General features: G+C 38.2%; 1 protein-coding gene across 2 annotated transcripts in view; it reads right to left on the bottom strand.

The window, feature by feature from the left end:
- Positions 1-19,625, bottom strand: part of LOC121973315 (protein REVEILLE 8-like) — a 28,950-nt gene extending 9,325 nt beyond the window's left edge. For both annotated transcript variants that reach the window (XR_006109503.1, XM_042524822.1), the window contains exons 1-7: positions 19,066-19,625; positions 12,612-12,669; positions 11,897-12,020; positions 11,653-11,811; positions 11,448-11,573; positions 5,837-5,958; positions 5,055-5,114 (exon numbers count right to left, since the gene is read on the bottom strand). Coding sequence is in view for 1 of the 2 variants with exons in the window: in XM_042524822.1 (XP_042380756.1) it covers positions 5,055-5,114; positions 5,837-5,958; positions 11,448-11,573; positions 11,653-11,811; positions 11,897-12,020; positions 12,612-12,669; positions 19,066-19,316 (900 nt within the window). In the remaining variant the exon portion in view is untranslated. The remainder of the gene's footprint in view (positions 1-5,054; positions 5,115-5,836; positions 5,959-11,447; positions 11,574-11,652; positions 11,812-11,896; positions 12,021-12,611; positions 12,670-19,065) is intronic.
- Positions 19,626-20,864: the final 1,239 nt, after the last annotated feature.

The raw sequence follows: 20,864 nt of genomic DNA, 5'->3' as shown, positions 1-20,864 counted from the left end.
GTATCCGACACCAGTGGCACCTATGCCCCCAGTACCTACAGTATACCCAGCAGCACCTGCACCAGCGATGTCGGCTGCTCCACCTCCGGTATCACTACCTACTGTACCTCCAGTCGCGGCCACCTATGTTCACCCTACAGTGCCACCGACGGCTTATGCTCTAGTTTATACAGCAACACCGGGAGTAACTCCTCCGGTTTATTCAGCGGTACCACCTGTAGCACCAGCACCAGTAGTTCCTCCAGTTCCTGCAGCCGTCCCGACACACCTCACTGACATTGCCGTGGCTCGAGCTAGGATTCCAGTATTAGCAGAGTCGATGAAGAGTCGATTCACACTCTTCCAAGGAGACCTTGACCCGAGTATCACTCTATCATGGATAGAGACTATGGAGCAGACCTTCTTCTATATGGCTTGCTCCGAGTGGGAGAAAGCAGAGCTGGCTGCTTTTCATTTACGGGATGAGGCTAACGCCTGGTGGATTACTCAGCGTTCCATCATCGGCGAGCGGAGCATTACTTGGGCCAGGTTCAGAGAGGCTTTTGAGAGCCGTTTCTTTCCACTAGCATATCAGATGGCTCGCCGGCAGGATTTCATGAGTCTGCGGCAGAACAATCGCTCGGTGACAGAGTATAATACTGAATTCAACCGGTTGGCTAGGTTTTGTCCAGAGTTAGTTGCGGAGGACAGATCCCGCATGATGCAGTTTATTCAGGGACTGGACGGTCATCTGCAATTAAGGCTTGCCGGTTTAGGGATCGCATCTTACTCAGATGCACTGGATCGAGCCTTGATGATAGAGTTAGCTCAGCAGAGAGCATTTCCGGACAGGAAGAGGAAGCATACGGGTCAGGCATCCGGGCAGATCCAGCAGACACAGGCGACAGGACAGTATCAGAGTGGTCGCAGTCGGCCAGGTCAGGGTACTTCTGGAGTCTTGCGTAGGCCTCAGAAGTCAGGGCGGTCTTCTTCAGGACGTTCCCGGTTTTCTCAGCAGAACCGGCAACCACCTCCCAGCGATACTCACTGTTTCCGATGTGGGTCCAGAGATCACCTCACCCCAACCTGCTCTCTGGGACAGCCAGTTTGCTTTTATTGCAAACTGCCTGGGCACCAGAGACGAGGTTGTCAGCTGAAGGCTCATCACACGGCTTCCGGAGGGCCGGGTCAGAGGGGACAGTCTAGTCAAACAGGGGCATATCGAGGAGGGCAGAAAGCTCAATCTTCACATCGTCAGCAGGGGATAGCTTCACCTGCAGCAGCGGCATTTGGCATGCTTGGACAGGAGTACTCCAGTGCTTCCATAGCACCCCAGAGTTCTGTTGTAGGACCTTATTATCCGACACAGGGGCAGTATCAGATGCAACCTCAGCCTTTTGGCCAGTACCAGACTCAGTTCCAGCCATCGGCACAGTATCAGTCACCGCCCTCTCAGTCTTCTCTGGCACATTATCCAGCACGGCCTCAGTGGCAGGCTTCTGCCCAGCCGCAGCAGCCGCAGCAGCCGCTGGCAGCGTTACCACCTACTCCTCCGCCAGAGACTGGACGTATTCATGCGATTACCAGAGAGGATGCGCAGCGAGCCGATGGATCTGTTTTCCGCGGTACGATTTCCATTTATGCATTTTCCGCTGATATATTGATTGATACTGGTAGCTCGCATTCTTTTATATCTCGTACCTTTATGCGGGAGATTGGTAGATTACCTACTTTTAGACTGCAGCGACTGACCGTCTCCCTACCATCCGATGATACTTTAGACGTCACCTAGGAGGTCAGAGGTTGCCCGTTAGACTTTGGCAACATGATACTTACTGTAGATCTTTTAGTATTGGAGATGGTCGAGTTTGATATCATACTTGGCATGGATTGGCTGTCAGTATATCATGCTACCGTCGATTGGCAGACGAGGGTGGTCACCTTCCGGCCTCCGAACCAACCCTCGTGGAGTTTCACTGGCATCAGAGACGACGGCATCTCGATTATTTCGGCGATCTAGGCGCAGAAGCTGCTGTCTCACGGCTGTCACGGTTTCCTATTATCTCTGATTAGTACTGAAGACAGCAGTAGTTCGCAGCTCTCTGACGTTCCTGTGGTCCGTGAGTACCCGGATGTGTTTCCTGAGGAGCTACCTGGTTTGCCTCCCAGAAGGCTAGTGGAGTTCGCTATTGAGCTGATTCCGGGAACCGCGCCGACATCGAAAGCTCCGTATCGTATGGCACCGAAAGAGTTGAACGAGCTGAAGGTTCAACTTCAGGAGCTCTTGGATAGGGGATTTATACGGCCTAGTGTTTCACCATGGGGTTCTCCAGTTCTGTTTGTCAAGAAAAAAGACGGTACTATGAGGTTATGTATTGACTACAAACAGCTGAATGCAGTTACCGTCAAAAATAAATATCCTTTACCACAGATCGAGAATTTGTTTGATCAGCTCAGAGGTACATCAGTGTATTCTAAGATTGATCTGCGTTCCGGATATCATCAGTTGAGGGTCAGAGACTCAGATATTCAGAAGACAGCTTTCCGTACCAGATATGGTCATTATGAGTTTTTGGTAATGCCATTTGGGCTTACCAATGCTCCAGCGGTGTTTATGGACTTGATGAACCGCATTTTTCTGGAGTATCTGGATCAGTTTGTTATCGTTTTCATTGATGACATATTGGTCTACTCGCATTCCGAGGAGGAGCATGCACAGCATCTTCGCATAGTCTTGGAGACTCTTAGACGACATCAGATGTACGCGAAGTTCAGCAAGTGTGCATTCTGGCTATCTTCAGTCGGTTTTATGGGACACGTGGTTTCTAGCAGAGGTATTTCAGTTGATCCTCAGAAGATCGAGGCTGTCACCAGTTGGGAGCAGCCGAAGTCAGTTCAGGAGATTCGCAGTTTTCTGGGATTGGCTGGATATTATCGACGTTTTGTCGAGGGTTTCTTGCGCATTGCTATGCCATTGACACGCCTTACCAAGAAAGGCGTGAAGTTCATGTGGTCCGAGGATTGCGAGACCAACTTTCAGGAGCTGAAGCGGAGATTAGTGTCAGCTCCAGTTTTGGTTTTACCTTCTGGAGAGGATGGATTTGTACTCTACACCGATGCGTCTCTTCAGGGTTTGGGCGTTGTTCTGATGCAACACGGCAGGGTAGTCTCCTATGCTTCTCGACAGTTGAAGGAGCATGAGAAGAACTACCCAGTTCATGATCTGGAATTAGTTGCCATCATCTTTGCTCTGAAGCTTTGGCGGCATCATTTATACGGTATTACATTTGAGATTCTCACTGATCATAAGAGTCTCAAATATATTTTCACTCAGAAGGAGCTTAATCTCCGACAGAGGAGATTGATGGAGTTCCTGAAGGATTACGATTGTACCATTAGCTACCACCCGGGCAAAGCTAATGTGGTTGCCAATGCACTCAGCAGGAAATCCAGAGGGACTTTGGCTTGCCACCGAGTTTCAGTTACAAACTTGGTTCAGGGTTTCTCTGAGTTAGACCTTAAGGAGCAGGGACAGACAGAGCAGGGTATTCTTGTTACCATGGTTGCTCAGTCGTCGATCAGGACGAGGATCCGAGAGGCCCAGGCCAGTGATTAGCATTTGCAGTTTATTGGCAGTCAGATAGCTTCTGGGAAGCAGACCAAGTTTACACGAGACGAGGAGGGTATTATATACTTCCGAGGCAGATTGTGCATACCTCAGTCTTATCCGGTCTTACAAGAGCTACTTCAGGAGGCTCATCGCTCTCGATTTGCGATCCACCCAGGCGGGACCCGTATGTATCGAGACTTGAGGCGTTCCTACTGGTGGAACGGCATGAAGAAAGACATCGCGGATTTCGTAGCTAGATGTCTTGTTTGTCAACAGGTGAAGGCTGAGCACCAGAGACCTGCAGGATTAGTTCAGCGGATTCCTATTCCTGAGTGGAAGTGGGATCACATTACCATGGACTTTGTGGTGGGTTTGCCGAGGACACGACGAGGTCATGACGCGATTTGGGTAATCGTTGATCGATTAACCAAATCCGCGCACTTCTTAGCGATCCGGAGGATTGATTCAATGGATCGATTAGCAGATCTGTATTGCCGAGAGATCATCAGACTACATGGTGTTCCATTGAATATCATTTCAGATAGAGACCCCCGGTTCACGTCTCGTTTCTGGCAGAGTCTGCAGCAGGCCTTGGGCACACAGCTCCGTTTCAGTACAGCTTTCCATCCACAGACAGATGGACAGTCAGAGCGGACCATTCAGACTTTAGAGGATCTGTTGAGGTCATGTGTTACGGATTTCGGAGGCAGTTGAGAGGACCATCTGCCGTTGGTAGAGTTTGCCTACAACAACAGCTTTCATTCGGCTATCCAGATGGCACCGTTTGAGGCGTTGTATGGTAGGCCTTGTCGGACACCCACCCTCTGGGATGAGGTTGGGGAGGCCCAGCTGTTGAGACCTCATAGAGCTCAGCAGGAGGCAGAGTTGGTCCGTATTATCAGACGGAGGATGTAAGAGACGCAGGACCGCCAGAAGAGTTATGCTGATCGGAGACGCAGACCTTTGGAGTTCTCTACTGGTGATCATGTTTTTCTACGAGTTTCACCCACGAAAGGGGTGAAGAGATTTGGCCTCAGAGGTAAGCTAGATCCGCGGTACATTGGCCCTTTCGAGATCTTGGAGAGGATCGGAGTGGTAGCTTACCGGCTGGCACTACCACCGTCCCTGGCAGGCGTCCACGATGTATTTCACGTATCTATGCTGAGGAGATACGTACCTGACCCGACGCATGTGCTGACAGATGTCTCAGTTCCAGTTCAGCCTGACGTACCTCTATTTTTGTTCATCTTGTATCCCAGATTTTTGGTACTAAAATTTTTATATTTGCCAGTTAACATTTCTGGAATGTGACTGCATGTGGAAATTTCATTCCACGATTTGCCTATAATACTATTGAAATATGTTTCTGAGGGCAGTTTTCATTATAAAGTTATATAATTCAGATAAAGTTCCAAATTATAAATAATACTCAAATGCCACAACGTGAAAAATAAAATATACTCACAAGAGACTCATGACCAGGATTGGATAGGTTTACAGCAACATTCCTCATTAACATCACAATCTGCAAAGTTTTCAAAAGAAAATTATTTATGCTAAGCATAATAAAAATACAAACTCAATTTACTGGTTCTATAATCTAGACATGTGCATCAGAGTCTGTAAAAGCAGGATAATTTGCAAATGTTTTTCACAAGTACATGTAACAAATTGTCTTACATAACCCAACTATTTTGCACCTTACACCAATTCTCTGCACAATTGTACACCTTGATGGTAGGTCATCTTGTATCATTGTCATATTAGCTTAAATGAACCAGGATTAAGGTAAGACTTTTTTGGAGAATTGAGGTACCCTTAAATTTGGTTTTTGAAAAAGTTTCATCTTTTTTCTAACAATGTAATCCTACTGATGTGGGTTTTATTTCATGTGCGCTCTCTCTGTTTCTAAGCGAGAGCTGGAGACCCTGATATTAATACTTCAAATGACAAAGTTTATTGCCTTAGGGTGGAAAAAATCGATGGGTTAATCTACCCGGCAGAATATCTATTCAGATAGTAAAATTTACTAACAAATACAAGGGTCATTTATGACTGTCACAAGAAGGATTTTAGTCAGCAAAGAATGAGAAAGATCTAGAACTTGTTTTCCTCAAATAGGTCATAATAAGGTTCTAAATGAAAAGAAATTAACAATATGGATTCTACACATTTCATATACAGGAGGATTAAGATGTTGAAGGAAAAGTGTCCATAAAAAAGTTTGTCGATTTCTAAAAAACTTACAATTTTGGCAGTCATTGGATCCATATCTTGTATCTTTTCTAAAAATAGTTCCACGCTCCATATAACATCTGGATCAAACATACTTCCAATGAAACTATACACTTGTGCAAAATCTGGTACAACTGCAAGTTAGATTATGATTAAATGAACACCATATTCACAAGGGAGTGAAACCCTTAAAGATTTCCCATAGACCAGGTGTGAGAGGAATATGAAAAAAATGCAGATTAATGTGGAAGTTTTAAATTTGCTAGTTTTAAATTAAGAAGTTTTGAATTTCATAAAGTTTTTATTTTAAGCATGTCAAAAAAATGTAGATAAATTTACACTCTTATTTTGAGCAATAAGCTATTTAGAGAATGGGACACTTAGTTCCAAATATGATGAGTCATTTTAGTATCAGTGGTATCTTTTTTCCAAGTTTTTTTTAGTTTACTTTTTAAGTTCCATTAAACACTTTGGATATAGGGTTATTTCTTTCCATGTGTTGACCCTTTAAAAGAGACCAGTCATCCCTCAATTTAGTAAAATTTGTATTTTGGAGAGTTGTTGAGTCTTCTTGTTGCTGTATCTCGTTGTATCAAAACTGAATCTTTAAATTTGAACAACTCTTTGACACTAGCTTCCTCCTTGCCCCAAACCATCTCCGCCTTCTCTTCCTGCTGCTGATTTTCTCCATCCTACTTTGCACTCTCGATCAACTTTGATGCCTAGCTAGTAGCTAGGCATCTCCCTTGCATCCAACATATGCTCTCAGCAATAACCCCAACTCCTTCTGCGTAACAAACAGCCCAGAGGGGTGACCTACAACCCTTCCTATAGGATGCTCTCATTGGCAACACTGTTGTTGTTACTTCAGTACCAGCCCCACGCCCAGCCCACCTCCCATCTCTGTCATCTTTTGTTATATTTCTAGGTCCAAATAGAGGTTATTACAGGATAAGAAAGTTAATTGTGGTTTACTAGTAGAAATTATTAAAGATGAACCAGCAAGCTTAAATGCAGATTTAGTAGTACTTGGATCCAATCTAGGTTTTAGCCAGCTGAGGATTGTATTAGGGGGTGATTGAGCTGGATTTGCTTTGGATTTGAACAGGACTCAATCTCGATTCAATCATACCCACTAGCAGTAGCTCCTGTTATTTGTCCTTTCAGTCGAGCCTATGATACTCTATCCTTGTCAATCGAGCCCTCCAGATGTAAAAGATTCGGCTCTCTCGCTGTCGCTCCTTGTCTTCTTCCTCTCCCACTTCCTAAGGTGGAGCTACTTCTAATACAATAAGGTGTAGAGCCTGCAGCTGTTGATTTAATACTGTCCCATATTTATCGGTTACGCACCTGAAGTTAATGAGAAGTTGCTAATAGCAGCAGTTTCCATTAGAGTGAATTCCGATTGCTTTCTAAGATTGACTGCTTTTGTTCTCATTGAATATACATGGAACTTATTTTCAGTCTTTCCTTTGCTTTATGTCTTCTTATATAGAGACAGGATACATTAAGTGCCCTTCCGAGAGAAAGAGATTAATCTTCCATTCCTTCTGTGAATCGTAAGTTGCAGGAGAGCCGGTCATTACTCTCAGCCCTTCTTGTATTGTTGCTCGACCTTCCTACACGGGAAAGAGGCATTCTATGAATTAACAGAGTCAAAGTCCCAGTCTGAACCTTACTTTGGCTGAATCATTATTGAACCATGTAGAAATGCTTTGATTCAGTTAGGTTCATAGGTTAAGATTTGGATATGTCCGTGGAAAATCAATCTTGGCAATAAAATCAATTTCGACAGATTTATTACAGATATATTATTTATTGTAAATTTGATTTGATTTGCTATAATTAATTAGGAGATATTTTGTAATTAATTAGGAGATTTTGATTCCTTAAGTAGGAGTATATGACTTATATATAGAGGACATACGGATATTGAAATAAACATAAATATATTTTCTCGAAAACTTTCATAGTATCAGAGCTACCCTAACCCTAAATCTTTTGCCCAGCCATCACCAACTTCCATCTCTTTGGACCAGAACATCTCTTCCTATAGTTAATCATGTCAAACTTCGAGCATATTTCAGCAAGCTCTTCCGTAATCAATTCTGCTCCAAATCTCCCCATGATGTCATGATTCTCAACTCAACTAGAAACTATCTCTAGTTCAATTACCATTCACAAACTGAATGGCCAAATTATCTTCAGTGGTCACAATATGTAATGATATTCATCAACGGACGAGGAAAAGATGATTATCTCTTAAATGTTCCAAAATCAGGAATAAGTAGTTCGGAGTACCGAATCTGGAGAGCCGAAAACAATCTGGTTATGTCATGGCTAATCAGTTCTATGGATGTAGAAACTGGTGAGAATTTTCTATTGCTAACAATAGCCCAAGATATATGGGAGGTAGTTCAGGATACTTTCTCTAGTTAATACAACATTGCTAAATTATTTCACATTGAAAACACTCTCCAAGACTTCAAGCACAGAAACTATCTAGTGACAACTTATTTCACAACTCACTCGCTATTGGCAACAAGTGGATCTCTTTGAAACCAATAACTGGAAATGTTCTGAAGATCAAATATATTTCAAGAAATTTGTGGAGAACAAGAGACTTTTTAAGTTTCTGATGGGACTTGATCAATAGCTAGATGCAGTAAGGGACAGAATCCTCAGCACAAAACCACTATCAAGTCTTCGAGAGACATTTTCAGAAGTTCGAAGGGAAGAAAGTCATATGCGGGTAATGTTGGGACATCTAAATCCTGAAATTCAGCCTCTTAAGTCAACTGAAGCAAGTGCTCTAACTGCCCGGAATCCCACTTACAACACAAAGAAGGGACAACCTTGGTGTGACTACTATCGAAAGCAAGGGCACACTAAAGACAAATGTTGAAAGCTTCATGGGAAATCAATAGCAATAGAAAAACAATAGAAAAATAGGACAAAAAATGGAAAAATAGGATGAAAAAAATAACAAAATCGGATAGCAGCAAGAACATGAACCAGCAACTCAGCAAGAAGAAAAGAAGATACCAGAACAAAGAGAAGAAAAGAAGAAAAGAAGAAAAATTGAAAACAAAGAAAAGAAAAGAAGATAATAGAAGAAGAGAAGAAGATAACAAAAGAAAAAGAAGAAGAGAAGAAGAATATAAAAACACATACATGAGTACGGCGACGCAACTCAGGCAACGGCGGCTACAGACGGAAATGCTCCAGTTAGGATTTAGGTTTCTTCTTCTTGCGTTCTTTTCTTCTTCCCTTTTATCTTTCATCTTCATGCCTTAATTCCAAATCAAATGAAATATTTTTTTTTGGTTAAAAATCCAGAAATTGTTCACAAGGCACGCCTCAATCGTGCCTCAATTAAGGTGTAAAGGCGCCCTAGGCGCGCCCAGGTGCGCGCCTAACGAACAGCGCCCGACTCACGTGTGAAAAGGCACTTTTCCCAATGCCTTGTGCGCCTCACGCCTCTAGCTCGCTTCGGGCGCGCCTTTAACAACACAAACAGGAAATCATGGTGATGAAATTAGAAGACTCAAGTCTCTCATGTGCAAAGAATTTAAGATCAAAGACTTGGGACACTTAAAGTATTTCTTGGGAATGGAGGTAGCACGAAGCAACAAATACGTTCTTGGTTTGTTGCGTGAAACAGAATGAGTGGGTGCAAGCTAGCTAAAACCCCATGGATTCTAATACGAAGCTTATGCCTAGAACTAATAAATTAGAGGCAGATAAGGAGCAATACCAATGGTTAGTAGGTAAGTTGATTTACCTAACCCATACACGTCCGGACATAAGTTTCTCAATGAGTTGAGTCAGTCAGTTTTTGAGTAATCCATCTATAAATCACATGGAGGCAATGAATCGTATATTGAAATACCCGAAGAAAGATCCATGGAAGGGTCTTATGTTCAAGAAATCAGGTAGCAAATCTTTAGAAGTATATACTGATGTTGATTGGGCAGGATCTCCAAATGATAGACGATCTACATCAGGATATTGCTCTTTCGTCTGGAAACTAGTGACATGGCAAAGCAAAAAGCAAATTGTGGTTGCCAGCAATAGTGCAGAAGCTAAATTTAGAGCACTAACCTCATGTATTTGTGAGGGGCTATGGCTAAAGCGGCTGCTAAATGATATCAAAATTGGGACATCGAGCCCTATTCAAATCTTATGCGACAACTAGTCAGCTATCGCAATTGCAAGGAATCCTATTCACCATGATCATACCAAACATGTGGAGATTGATCGACATTTCATCAATGAGAAAATTAAAGATAAATCAATCATCCTCAACTACATTCCACCAAAGCATCAAGGAGCTGACATCCTAACCAAGGCCTTGTTCAGACCTAATCTATGTGAGATGAACACGATCCTTGAGTTGCAAAACATCTACTACTTAGATTGAGAGGGAGTGTGGAAAATCAATCTTGGCAATAAAATCAATCTTGGAAGATTTATTACGGATTTATTATTTATTGCAGATTTGATTTGATTTGCTATAATTAATTAGGAGATATTCTATAATTAATTAGGCAATTTTGATTCCTTAAGTAGGAGTATGTGACTTGTATATAGAGGATACACAGATATTGAAATAAACATAAATATATTTGCTTGAAAACTTTCAATGTCAGTCCTTGTTAAGATTTGGAAAGTACCCACACCAGAACAATCTCCTTTATCAAGAAGATAAGCCACAGTAAGGGGCTCATAATGATGATAGAGTAAAGCTTAGAAGTTATAAAAAATGCACGAGGCAATAGGCTTCTCATTAAGTTCCTAGCATAGTTATTTATTTGAGTGGCTAATCTTTTAACTACGCTGTCAGAAATGGGGAATCAAATAGATTATGCATAGGTAACCCGATAAACCAGAAAAAGCCATCAGTTTTAATTGGCTTTCAATTTGTCACAACAAAAATAAAAATGGTAAGAGGGAAAGAGCTTCTACTTTTCTGAATTTTCCAATCATTTCTTATAACTACATATCAATGCATATAGGATGCATAAATATGTTCTTCCATTTATAATATAATTACATTCCATATTTTCAACAAAAGGTTATCAATACTAAGCATTATCAGTTAAGCCATTGTTTAATCTATAACTTGAGAGCAGTAACTGAATAGTACATGCATGAAAACGAAATGTAAAGCTAAATGGAGAAGCTCACATCTTTTTTATGTTAACAATGCAAAAGGCCATCAATAAATTTAAATGAATTAAAAAAAAAAAAAGAGCAGCCCGGTGCACGAAGCTCCCACCATGTGGGATCCAGGGAAGGATCCATTATATGCAGCCTTACCCTGCTTTGTGCAAGAGACCTTATATAAAATTATTAATTATTTAGAGTTGTTGATGTTTTAGGTCCATAATGGACTATTTAATAGGTATATTGAACTTGATAAGCATGATATTTTACAGCATATATATTGAAATTGGTTAAAATTAGTGATTAAAATTTTACTTGTAAGTGGCCATGAGAGCGACATGTAAAATCAGTTATTCACATGCATTTTCCAGAGAAGCTAATACCCTTAATTCAAAATGCAGTATGAATCTATTGAGAATTACAAGTAGGGTTTGTAGAAACTGAAAAAACATACCTGATTGTGAAGAATGTGGGTCTCTTTGCATTGTTGCACTCTCAGTTAGCCAACATCCACTTAAATTTCCACTCCAATTAGTATTTTGGTTATAGATGCTAGTTTTGCTTAGTAGTCCATTGACACCTACATTACCAAGTTGATAAAAGAAATTATTACTGAATAACTTCAAGCATGTTTCTCCTAATAGGAAAATGAGTAATACCTTCAGTATCAGGGCGAAGGGTATAGCAAGCAGGTAAGGAGTTTGCTTCATTGGATGAGTAATTTATATTGTGGGAGGTATTGTCCCAGAGAGTGCGTGCAGATAGAATATGAGAAGATGAAGAAGGGCAAGCAACGGATGATTGCAATGGTACTATATCTACCAACATATGTTAAAATTGATACAAGGCCAACAGAATAGAAACAAAATAACATACTTTTTTAAATATGTTGAACATACAAACCATTGTAGGGGGTGTTCCGTTGGTTTGAATGAGGCATTTTGCGTTTAGGATGTGGAGGTGGCACATGGGCAGCTAACCCAATCTTCTGTACCTTAAGGAAATACTTCTGTGCATGACTGCGAATCTGAAAACATATAAAGAACAATGAGGAACTAAATAAGACCAAATTATGCAGTTTGATGCAACAAAGTTAATTAGTTCAAAACAAATTTGCAAATACAAACCTTTCCATCGTTGGCCAAATACATCTTACTCATGACTAAATAATTTTGAAAAAAAAATCACTTGATAAACAGATCCTTAAAATTTGAAGGAAGAGGTAAAAAATGAAAACACATTTGCTTCTAGGATATAAATTAACAACACACTCCATTAAGTCAAAAAGAAATCTGGGCAAAGCTAACAAAAGAATGAAGATAGAAGACAAAATAAGCGCACAAAGTAAAGTTATTATCTCCAACAAAAAAGAAAACATCATTTATAGGAATAAACAGAATTGTCAGGAACTCCAAAAACATGATTTAATGTTTTCCTTCTTGGTAGTACAAAGGAGAATTCAATATCCAGGAGTTTGAGTTGGAGGATGTTAGCTACCTGACAAACTTCCCAGTTATAAAAGATATGTTCAAGTAATATTAAATCTTATTAGAGAATTCAAGGTTGCATGAGAGCAAAAGAATTGCAGCAGATATGGAAAGTATGGAAAAAAATGTACCTGAATTGTAGTTTTTGTGCCAACAAAATCTTCAATTTTCTTCCAATCACGACCAAACCTGTGGGTAGAGGGTGTATGTTTTAAGCAAAGAAAAATCACGTTTACAACCTTTAAATATTGAAGGATTGCTCGAGGGACATCAAATAGGAAAGAGACACAAAGTTGGAGAACAGATGCAAAAGACAGCGACATACAATTGAATCAAATTGATCAATCTTGTTAACAAGATTATGGGTTGATGGAAGGAGAAAACAATAACTATAAAGTCACAAGGAGAAGGGCAGTAAGTCATGGTTATGTATCTCCTCAAAACTTAACTAGGTTATAATAATCAGATATACAATAAATATTCGATAACAAAGTTCAAAATCTCAAGCTGTACCAAAGTTTCGATCCTTAACTAGAACAATATTGTTCCAGTATCATGCTGATGTTTCAATGCATGATGCCAATATGAATTGGAGGTTGAAGGAGGAAGGAGATGAAGAATAGAAAGGAATACTATTTGTGTTGAATATGATTTTAAATCTTGTACCATGTCAGACGAAACGAGCAAGATAGTCAAAACTTATCATTTCAATAAATTAGCAAAACTCGATACCACTTAGCACAAACAATATCTCCTTTTGCTTCATTTTTTTCCTCCTTCAACCTACAATATGTCACTGACACCATGCATTGGAGCGTCGACTACTAAATCAAAAACATTCCAATCAAAGGACGAAACTACATGGCTTGAGATTTTGAAACTTGGTACCAAGTGGTATCAAGTTTCCATAATTTACCGAAATGATACGTTTTGACATTTTCATCTTACATGGTACAAGATTTCAAAACGTGTTTGATAATACATAAAATATAAAACTATTAATTAATTACATGAGATATAATTTAGTTAATATATTATAGATAGTATACATTATATATAATAGCAGTTTGGTTATGGTTCTTCAAGTTTCATATAAACCCCAGAAACTCCAAAACCCAAATTGTAAAATATTGAATACCAAAACTTGAAGAAAAAAAAAACTAGATCTTTGTAATGGGTTGGTTTAGTTTTTGAGTCATAAAAATGGATACATCAATTTTTTTGCCACCCCTATGTACATGGAGCATACTGCATACATGGTAAATATATGGTCATACAAAAATCACTAGAGAGAATATCCCTCCAAAAAGTACTTAATTTTTTAATTAGCCACCTAAATTATACCAATATATTAGATTAAAATAATATTATTTTAAAGAATAGGCTATAAATGAACAAGTAAGATAGTATAGTTCATATTATATATTAATACATAAATAACTTATCGATAAAAGGTAATGAAAAAGATTTTTTTGGCTTTAGTGAGAAGAATAAAATGATCAATTCCTGATTTAATTTGAAATCACTATAATGTGTGAATTGAGTTGCAGATGAAAGGTTGGTATATGTGTGAGGAACTAATATAATGCAAAATGATGAACCATTTTATCATATAATTTTCCCCATAAAATAAAGCTACATGTCAATTTTTATCTTTTCTTCAAGAAAGTAAACATGTTCCCTAAGTATCCATTGTCAAATGGATTCTTTTTTTATTCTTGAGAAAATTTCACTTTGCATTTAAAGATTGCAAAGCATCTCCATCTCACTCCCAGGATTTTGATTAGAAGAAAAGGCAAGATTTCATCCTTCAACTTGAAGCTCTTTTACATAATAATCTTCTCACCTAGAGTTAGATCCTTAATTATTAGGTGAGGTGTTTGGGAGTTTGCTTGTTTCTAAAGGGCATCTAGAAGCATTATGTTGGATTGTAATAGTTTGATAGAAAGTCACTAGCAATAATAGAAGTTCACCCAAGACAACATTAATAGGCCACATGAAGTGAACACGTTATTAGTTGAGGATCTTAGGTGAGGAAATCTATCTTAACTAAAGGGCATCTAGTTGAGGATTACATCAATTGCTCTGAAGCTCATCATTGTGAGAATTCTAGAAACTTTGAAGCTTATCATTTTGAGAAATTCTAGAAACATTTCATTCTTCTCTGTTGAGGTTTATCCCACTACCACAAATAAAGGATGAATTAATGGAACATTCGGGGGTGACACACCAGACACTTCATAGGAAATGGAAAAGGAGAAGGGCCTCTAAACCACATTATATCATATTATTAGCATTTTGATTTTCTTTCTTATTTATTTCCATCATATTATTATCACACATGCAAATTTGTTAGTAATCATTCTATTAGAGCTTTGCATTGTGCAAGAATTTTAAAAAAAAATCGAGCATCCTGTTTTCACCTCTCTAGATAGATCATCAACATTCCAACATTAGTATTGAAGTGGGTGCTCAAGGAGTTAAGCTGACATTCAAGTGCATGGTCAACTAGTTTAGTGTTCATCCTCCATTACATAATGGTACTAATTTCGATTATTAGAAGATGAGGATGGCAAGAATTTTAGAATGATAGCAGCACTAGAGAAGATTTTGAAGGGCCTTGGTCAATCATGAAAACATTATCAATAGAGGGAGATGGACCCAAGAGCACCTTGATAGAATAAAAGAGCATTAAACATCTTGATGGATGGATTTTCAAAGGAGAAGTTGGAGAAAGTAAGAGATTGAAAGAATGCTAAACATATATGGAGAAGCTTATGGAGTTACATGAAAGAGCTCCATAAATGCAATCAAATAAAGATGATGCATCCATGTCCATTTCTGTAATATAGAATTGAAATTATGATGAGGTGCACATTTCAAGACCCTTCAACCATTATGCACTTGTAGCCATAATCAATGAATCGAAGATTCAAGACCTAAATCTTCCCATAGAGAATCCACCTAAACATATTGCACATGAAGAAGAGGAAGAATCAAGCTCCATCACTCCAAGCCATGAAGAAGACACAAAAAAGAAAGCAAAGACAAAACAACCAAATAGGATATGCTTGCAAAAAGAAGGGGCACTACAAGAGACTATGTATGCACCTTAAGATGAGGAAGAAGGGAAGCTAAGTATAAGCACCCAAATGCAATAAAAAGAGGGAAACTCAAGTGAAAGGGGAGGAAACTAAATGAGAAGGAAAATCTACATTAGGGTAAAAGACTCATCTCATGATAAATTGCTATTTTTATTGCATGATTTGTCTAAACATTCAAAAGAATCCAAGAAAAAGACCACAACCCTTGAAAAAGAATTAGAAAATCTAAAGGCTAAGATAGATTCCATTCCTATGATTACCGAGCATGAAAAGTCTAAATTTAAGCAACTAGAATTAGAAAATCAAGACTTGAGATTAAACTTGATAACATGAGGACAATTTACCGATGGCTCTAAATAACAAGATATAATCTTAGAGAGAGAAAGGGAAGCTAACAACAAGACCGGATTGGATTACAAGCTACGACCTAAGGATAAGGATAAGGTCATTACACCTTCAAAAGGGAGGTAGGTTTCCACCAAGACAAAGGGATAAATCATATGGATCCTCTATGGCTTAGAATGTCACTAAGGGAATAAAACCTAAAAATATAGTTAACACTTTGACCGTGAAGATAACCTAATGAACCAAACTGTTCCCAAATTAATTTAGGCACCAAAATATATTGCCTCATCATTTCAAATCATGGAAAAAAATGTCGAGCCGTGTCAATCAACACGAGCGGAATTTACTATTTTGCCCTCTGGCTGACAATGGTATGGGTTCGAAGCTCCAAGGTCACGAAGGCCATGTGTGGTCGCAACCTCGTGGAGGCAAGCTATTGTGATCGACCAATTTTTTTATTTTTCCTTTCTTCTTTTTCTCCTATTCTATTTTTTATTTTTTTAAACAGTAATTCCAATTGCTTTCTTGCTCTTAATTTTTTCCTCCATCATCATTAATTTTTCCCTACTTCATCGTTATTTTTTCTCTCATAATCCAACCACAAGGATAAACAAAGAGAAAAACACCTATTAACCTCTTTAAGGATATGGTTTTTTTTTCTGTCCATCTGCCATAAGATAAACAAAGAAAAAAATCGAGGAAATAGATTGTTAGGAAAAATAATAAATAAAATTTCTAACCGTGAATGAAGTTTAGCCGACCTCACTTAATAGGATAAGACTTAGTTGTTGTTGTACTGATGAATTAATTTATCTTTTATATATATTTGGTTTAATTTAAACTAATGAGTCATGTCTACTTGGTGGACTTCAGCTTTACTCAATAAGCATCAAAAATTTCATGAGATAATATCAAAACTTAAACTCAGCATTCAACACCTCAAATATAACCATGAGTAAGCATCTATAGCAATCAAATATTAATAAAATATATTTTAATTAATTATTTTATCTTTTAAAAAGTATCGAAATCATATCAGTAGAACACAATATGATACTAAAATAGTATCATTCCAACCATAAATTAAAATTTCAACATGGCTCGAAATTTTAAACCTTGGGATATTTATGTTATATTATTAATAAAGATAAAATCTAATCCCCTTGATTTGGACAACCCATGAAACTCCACCTTCGAGTTGAGTTACCTTTGAGGTGACGGCTTTATTCTTTATTGGGGTAGATTTTCTAACTTAAACCTCAACAATTTCTTCCCCTTTAACATATATCAAAACATCAAACATGTGATAGATAAAATACCAATACATGGGAATGAACACAATAATATATTAGTCAAGTGGTAAGTATTAAGCATTTAATATCTCAAAACTCATGCATTCCCTTTAGCTATGAAACATTTAGGCATTTTCCCTTTATAATGGTATGTAATCATAAAAAACATAAAATTTACCAACAAAGCATGGGAAAATTATTTTAATTTTTTGACTATATAGTATATGCAATATAGTTATAGAATGACAACAACAACCAAGTCTTACCCCACTAAGTGGGTCTGTTAATATAGTTATAGAATAAGTCACAAATAATTTTTAAAATAGAGAATTAGCTTGCATTGAGTATTTTTTTGTTTTTCTATAAAAATAGAAAACTGGATATGATATATTATATGCTTTTTCTCGAAAAAGAAAAATTAGAGTTAATTTTATGTGATTTTTCAATTTGGGTTAGACATGAGTTTTTTTGCTTACTATTAGGAATTAGCATAATTAATATATTATATCATCTTTCTAGCACTGTAATTTCCTTTCATATATATTTTTGTTGTATTATAGCATATGAGTTTTTTTTTGCTCATTTTATTTGAGCAAAATTAGCATGACTATTCACTCCCCCAACTAAACCATTAACGTTCTAACAATATTTTATTTTACTCTATTGAAATATCTAATAGATTGAAATAGGACGATCAACTATAAGCAAGAGAATTCAAAATTTAAATTCTGTAATTAGATAATTCAACTATGGATTCAGAATTTATATCTTATACAAACATTAGAACAGATTATCACATATATTATATAACATCATAATGAGCTAATTAAATTATCTTTTAATTGTTTAACCGTGTATATGATATGTAATATAGTTATAGAATATCACAAAGAAGTTATCATATAGAAAATTTGTTTATGTTGAGTATTTTTTTTTCTTTTCATATAAAAATATAAAATTAGATCCATATGAGATATAATTTATTATATGTTGGAGCCTTTGTTTGGAAAAAAAAATTAGAGCCAATTCAATTCAAATTTTCAATTTGGGTTGCAAGTAAGTTTTTATTCTTTATTAGTCATTAACATTGTTAATTAATTATCTGATTGAACACTATCTTGGTAATTATGTCATGTCATTTTCTCGTCAATAACATAATGGTGTTAATATTCAAGGGATAAAAAGATATGAGTTAAAATATATAGCAAGGAAATTTGATCATTTTAAAATTCTAGAAGCATTTCGAAAAAACAAGGTAAATTATAGGGGCAAAATTAAAAAAAAAAATCATTGTTTACCATTATATTTACCAAATGGCGTTTAGCTTAAGGAACAAACTACTACAATTTTGCAACCTTTGGGGTGAGTTTAATTTATCAAATCCTTGGGGTGAAATAAAAATTAGAAGATGAAAACTTAAATGTGTGTTGTATTTGAAGCAAAAAGAATATGCTGTGCTAGATATAAAAAAATTTAAATGTTGTGATCAATTTGAAGTAAGGTGCAAAGGTTGTGTTATATTGATTAATTAACCCTAAAGTAAGTTAAATATTATATTAATAATGATGGCGTGAAGATATAGATTTCTGAATGTTATGTAGGAGATGAAAGTGCTTTTAATGGATTGATTACATTGATAAATTCTCACACAACTAACATATGCATGTATGATCTTCAACTTCTGGATAAATTCCAACTTTCTTTTACTACCAGATTAAGCAACGTGTTTACCGCCTTACCATCCAGGATCACAATACATAGAAGATGTTCATGAAATTAATTTTCAGAACAAAGAAAACTAAGCTCAATCATGGAAATAATAAGCGATGGAAAAGGAAAATTACAGGAAGAGAGCATCGAGAAACCTCTCGTGCTCTTCGGCCGTCCACCTGTCCCTGGACTTGGTGATAGTGTATGGCTTCCGCAGCTTCTTAGTAGTCCGCTCAGCAGTCGGCGCGGCCTGGGAAGTGGAAGGGGTCGAGGGGTTGGCGCTCTCCGGTGGGTAGGTGAAACATCGGAAGAAGCGGAAGGAGACAAAGAGAGGGAAGCACAGGTAGAAAAGGATCCGGAGGCTAGGAATCCGATGGACCGCCATCGACAACGACCTGGAAACGACAGTAGCCCTGAGTTGGGAGGACGGATGGAGGGATAAATGGAGGGGAGTGGGGATGAGTCGGCGGGGCAGGCATGGAATGGGATGGGAGCCGAACAGGGGCAAGGAAGGTGCTCGAGTGAATGCGGGAAAGAGGGCGGGAGGAGGTTGGCATGCCTAACGCAGAGACAAAGGAGTGGGCGGATCTCAGCGTCGAGCACATGGTAACAGAAAAAAGTGAGGCCCGGGATGCCACCGAGGAGATAAATGCAGGTTTGGCGACGCGGAAGAGTTCGGCCGACGCAGACGGAACGAGGCGAGGAGGGAAGGAAAAAAAAAAAAACAGGAAGAGGGAAGGAGAGAATCAAATGGTTGTCACGATGGATGCACGTGATATAGGTGACTTATTGGACCATTCAAAATGAAAATTATCATATAAAAGCAATTTATCGATTTTGTCCATTACTACTTCTGGAATATAAATTTAACTAAGATTTATTTTACTATAGATTAAAATTACTATACACTGGTGCCTTTATTAAAATGTCATTCTAATGCTAATAATCAATCTACTTCTTAGATCTACAAGATCAATGATCTACTTTTAACTATTAATTTTGATTTAAAATGGTTCATTAAATATTTTTGCTAACAGTAGTTGATCATCAATGTATTTTGAGGCCAACATGATCAATAATACTTTCTTTTATGTAATGCTAAATTTTTATTTACGTTTTAGATGTTAAATGATTGTTTTAGACATTTTGGACACATTCTAATCAATAGTAGTATCCCGGCCAATATACCACGGATGGTCAAGTCATAGTCATGAAACTTATTGACGTTTGTTACTCCTCATAGAGATCATTGGGAAGATAAAAAAAAAAGGACCTTTATCCGCAAGGGCCACCAGTAAGGTGTCAAAAATGTTGACAAAGTCATCATGACCTAGTGGAAGATGAGGTCATCAAAGATGCATGTGGAGCTATAGAACGTCGTCATTGAGCGTTGCAAGAGAATTGAGTTGTCTGAAGAGCCTATGGGAAGTAGAAGAGCCTAGGAGAGAGTTAGAATGAAGGTCAAGGTGCCCCAACTTATACACTCCAATGCTCAAATCAATCCTCGATGGGAGAGATGAATATGGACAGTAATAAATGCATGTATGTAGTATGTAAAAATATACGTGTATCTTGGCTAACAGGGATGGGACTTCTTATAGCACGGAGTAGGATGTGAATCGAAGCATCCGAACAGTGGGACTACTCGGAGATGAACTGGATCAAGATCAACGGGGCTTAGAGACCAAACAACTCCGAAGGTGAAGAACGATAGGGGCACAAGAAGGGTGGCATCATTGAGATCTACTCCGGAGGCAGCAATAGTGGTAGAGGCAATGGCGGCATCTATGCCGAAAGTGGCGGCATCTGCAGCAACAATGGGATATGCACTGGAGGCGACAATGGCAATTGAATTTGCACCCGAGGTAGCTACAATAATCGTGACAACGAGACTCGAAAGCTCGATCGGCAATGACAGCGATATCTAGTCCTG

Source organism: Zingiber officinale, chromosome 4A (assembly GCF_018446385.1).
Source record: "Zingiber officinale cultivar Zhangliang chromosome 4A, Zo_v1.1, whole genome shotgun sequence".
NCBI classification, from domain to species: Eukaryota; Viridiplantae; Streptophyta; class Magnoliopsida; order Zingiberales; family Zingiberaceae; genus Zingiber; species Zingiber officinale.
The sequence above is the reverse complement of the archived record's forward strand: the minus strand, read 5'-3'. Positions and strand labels throughout refer to the sequence as shown.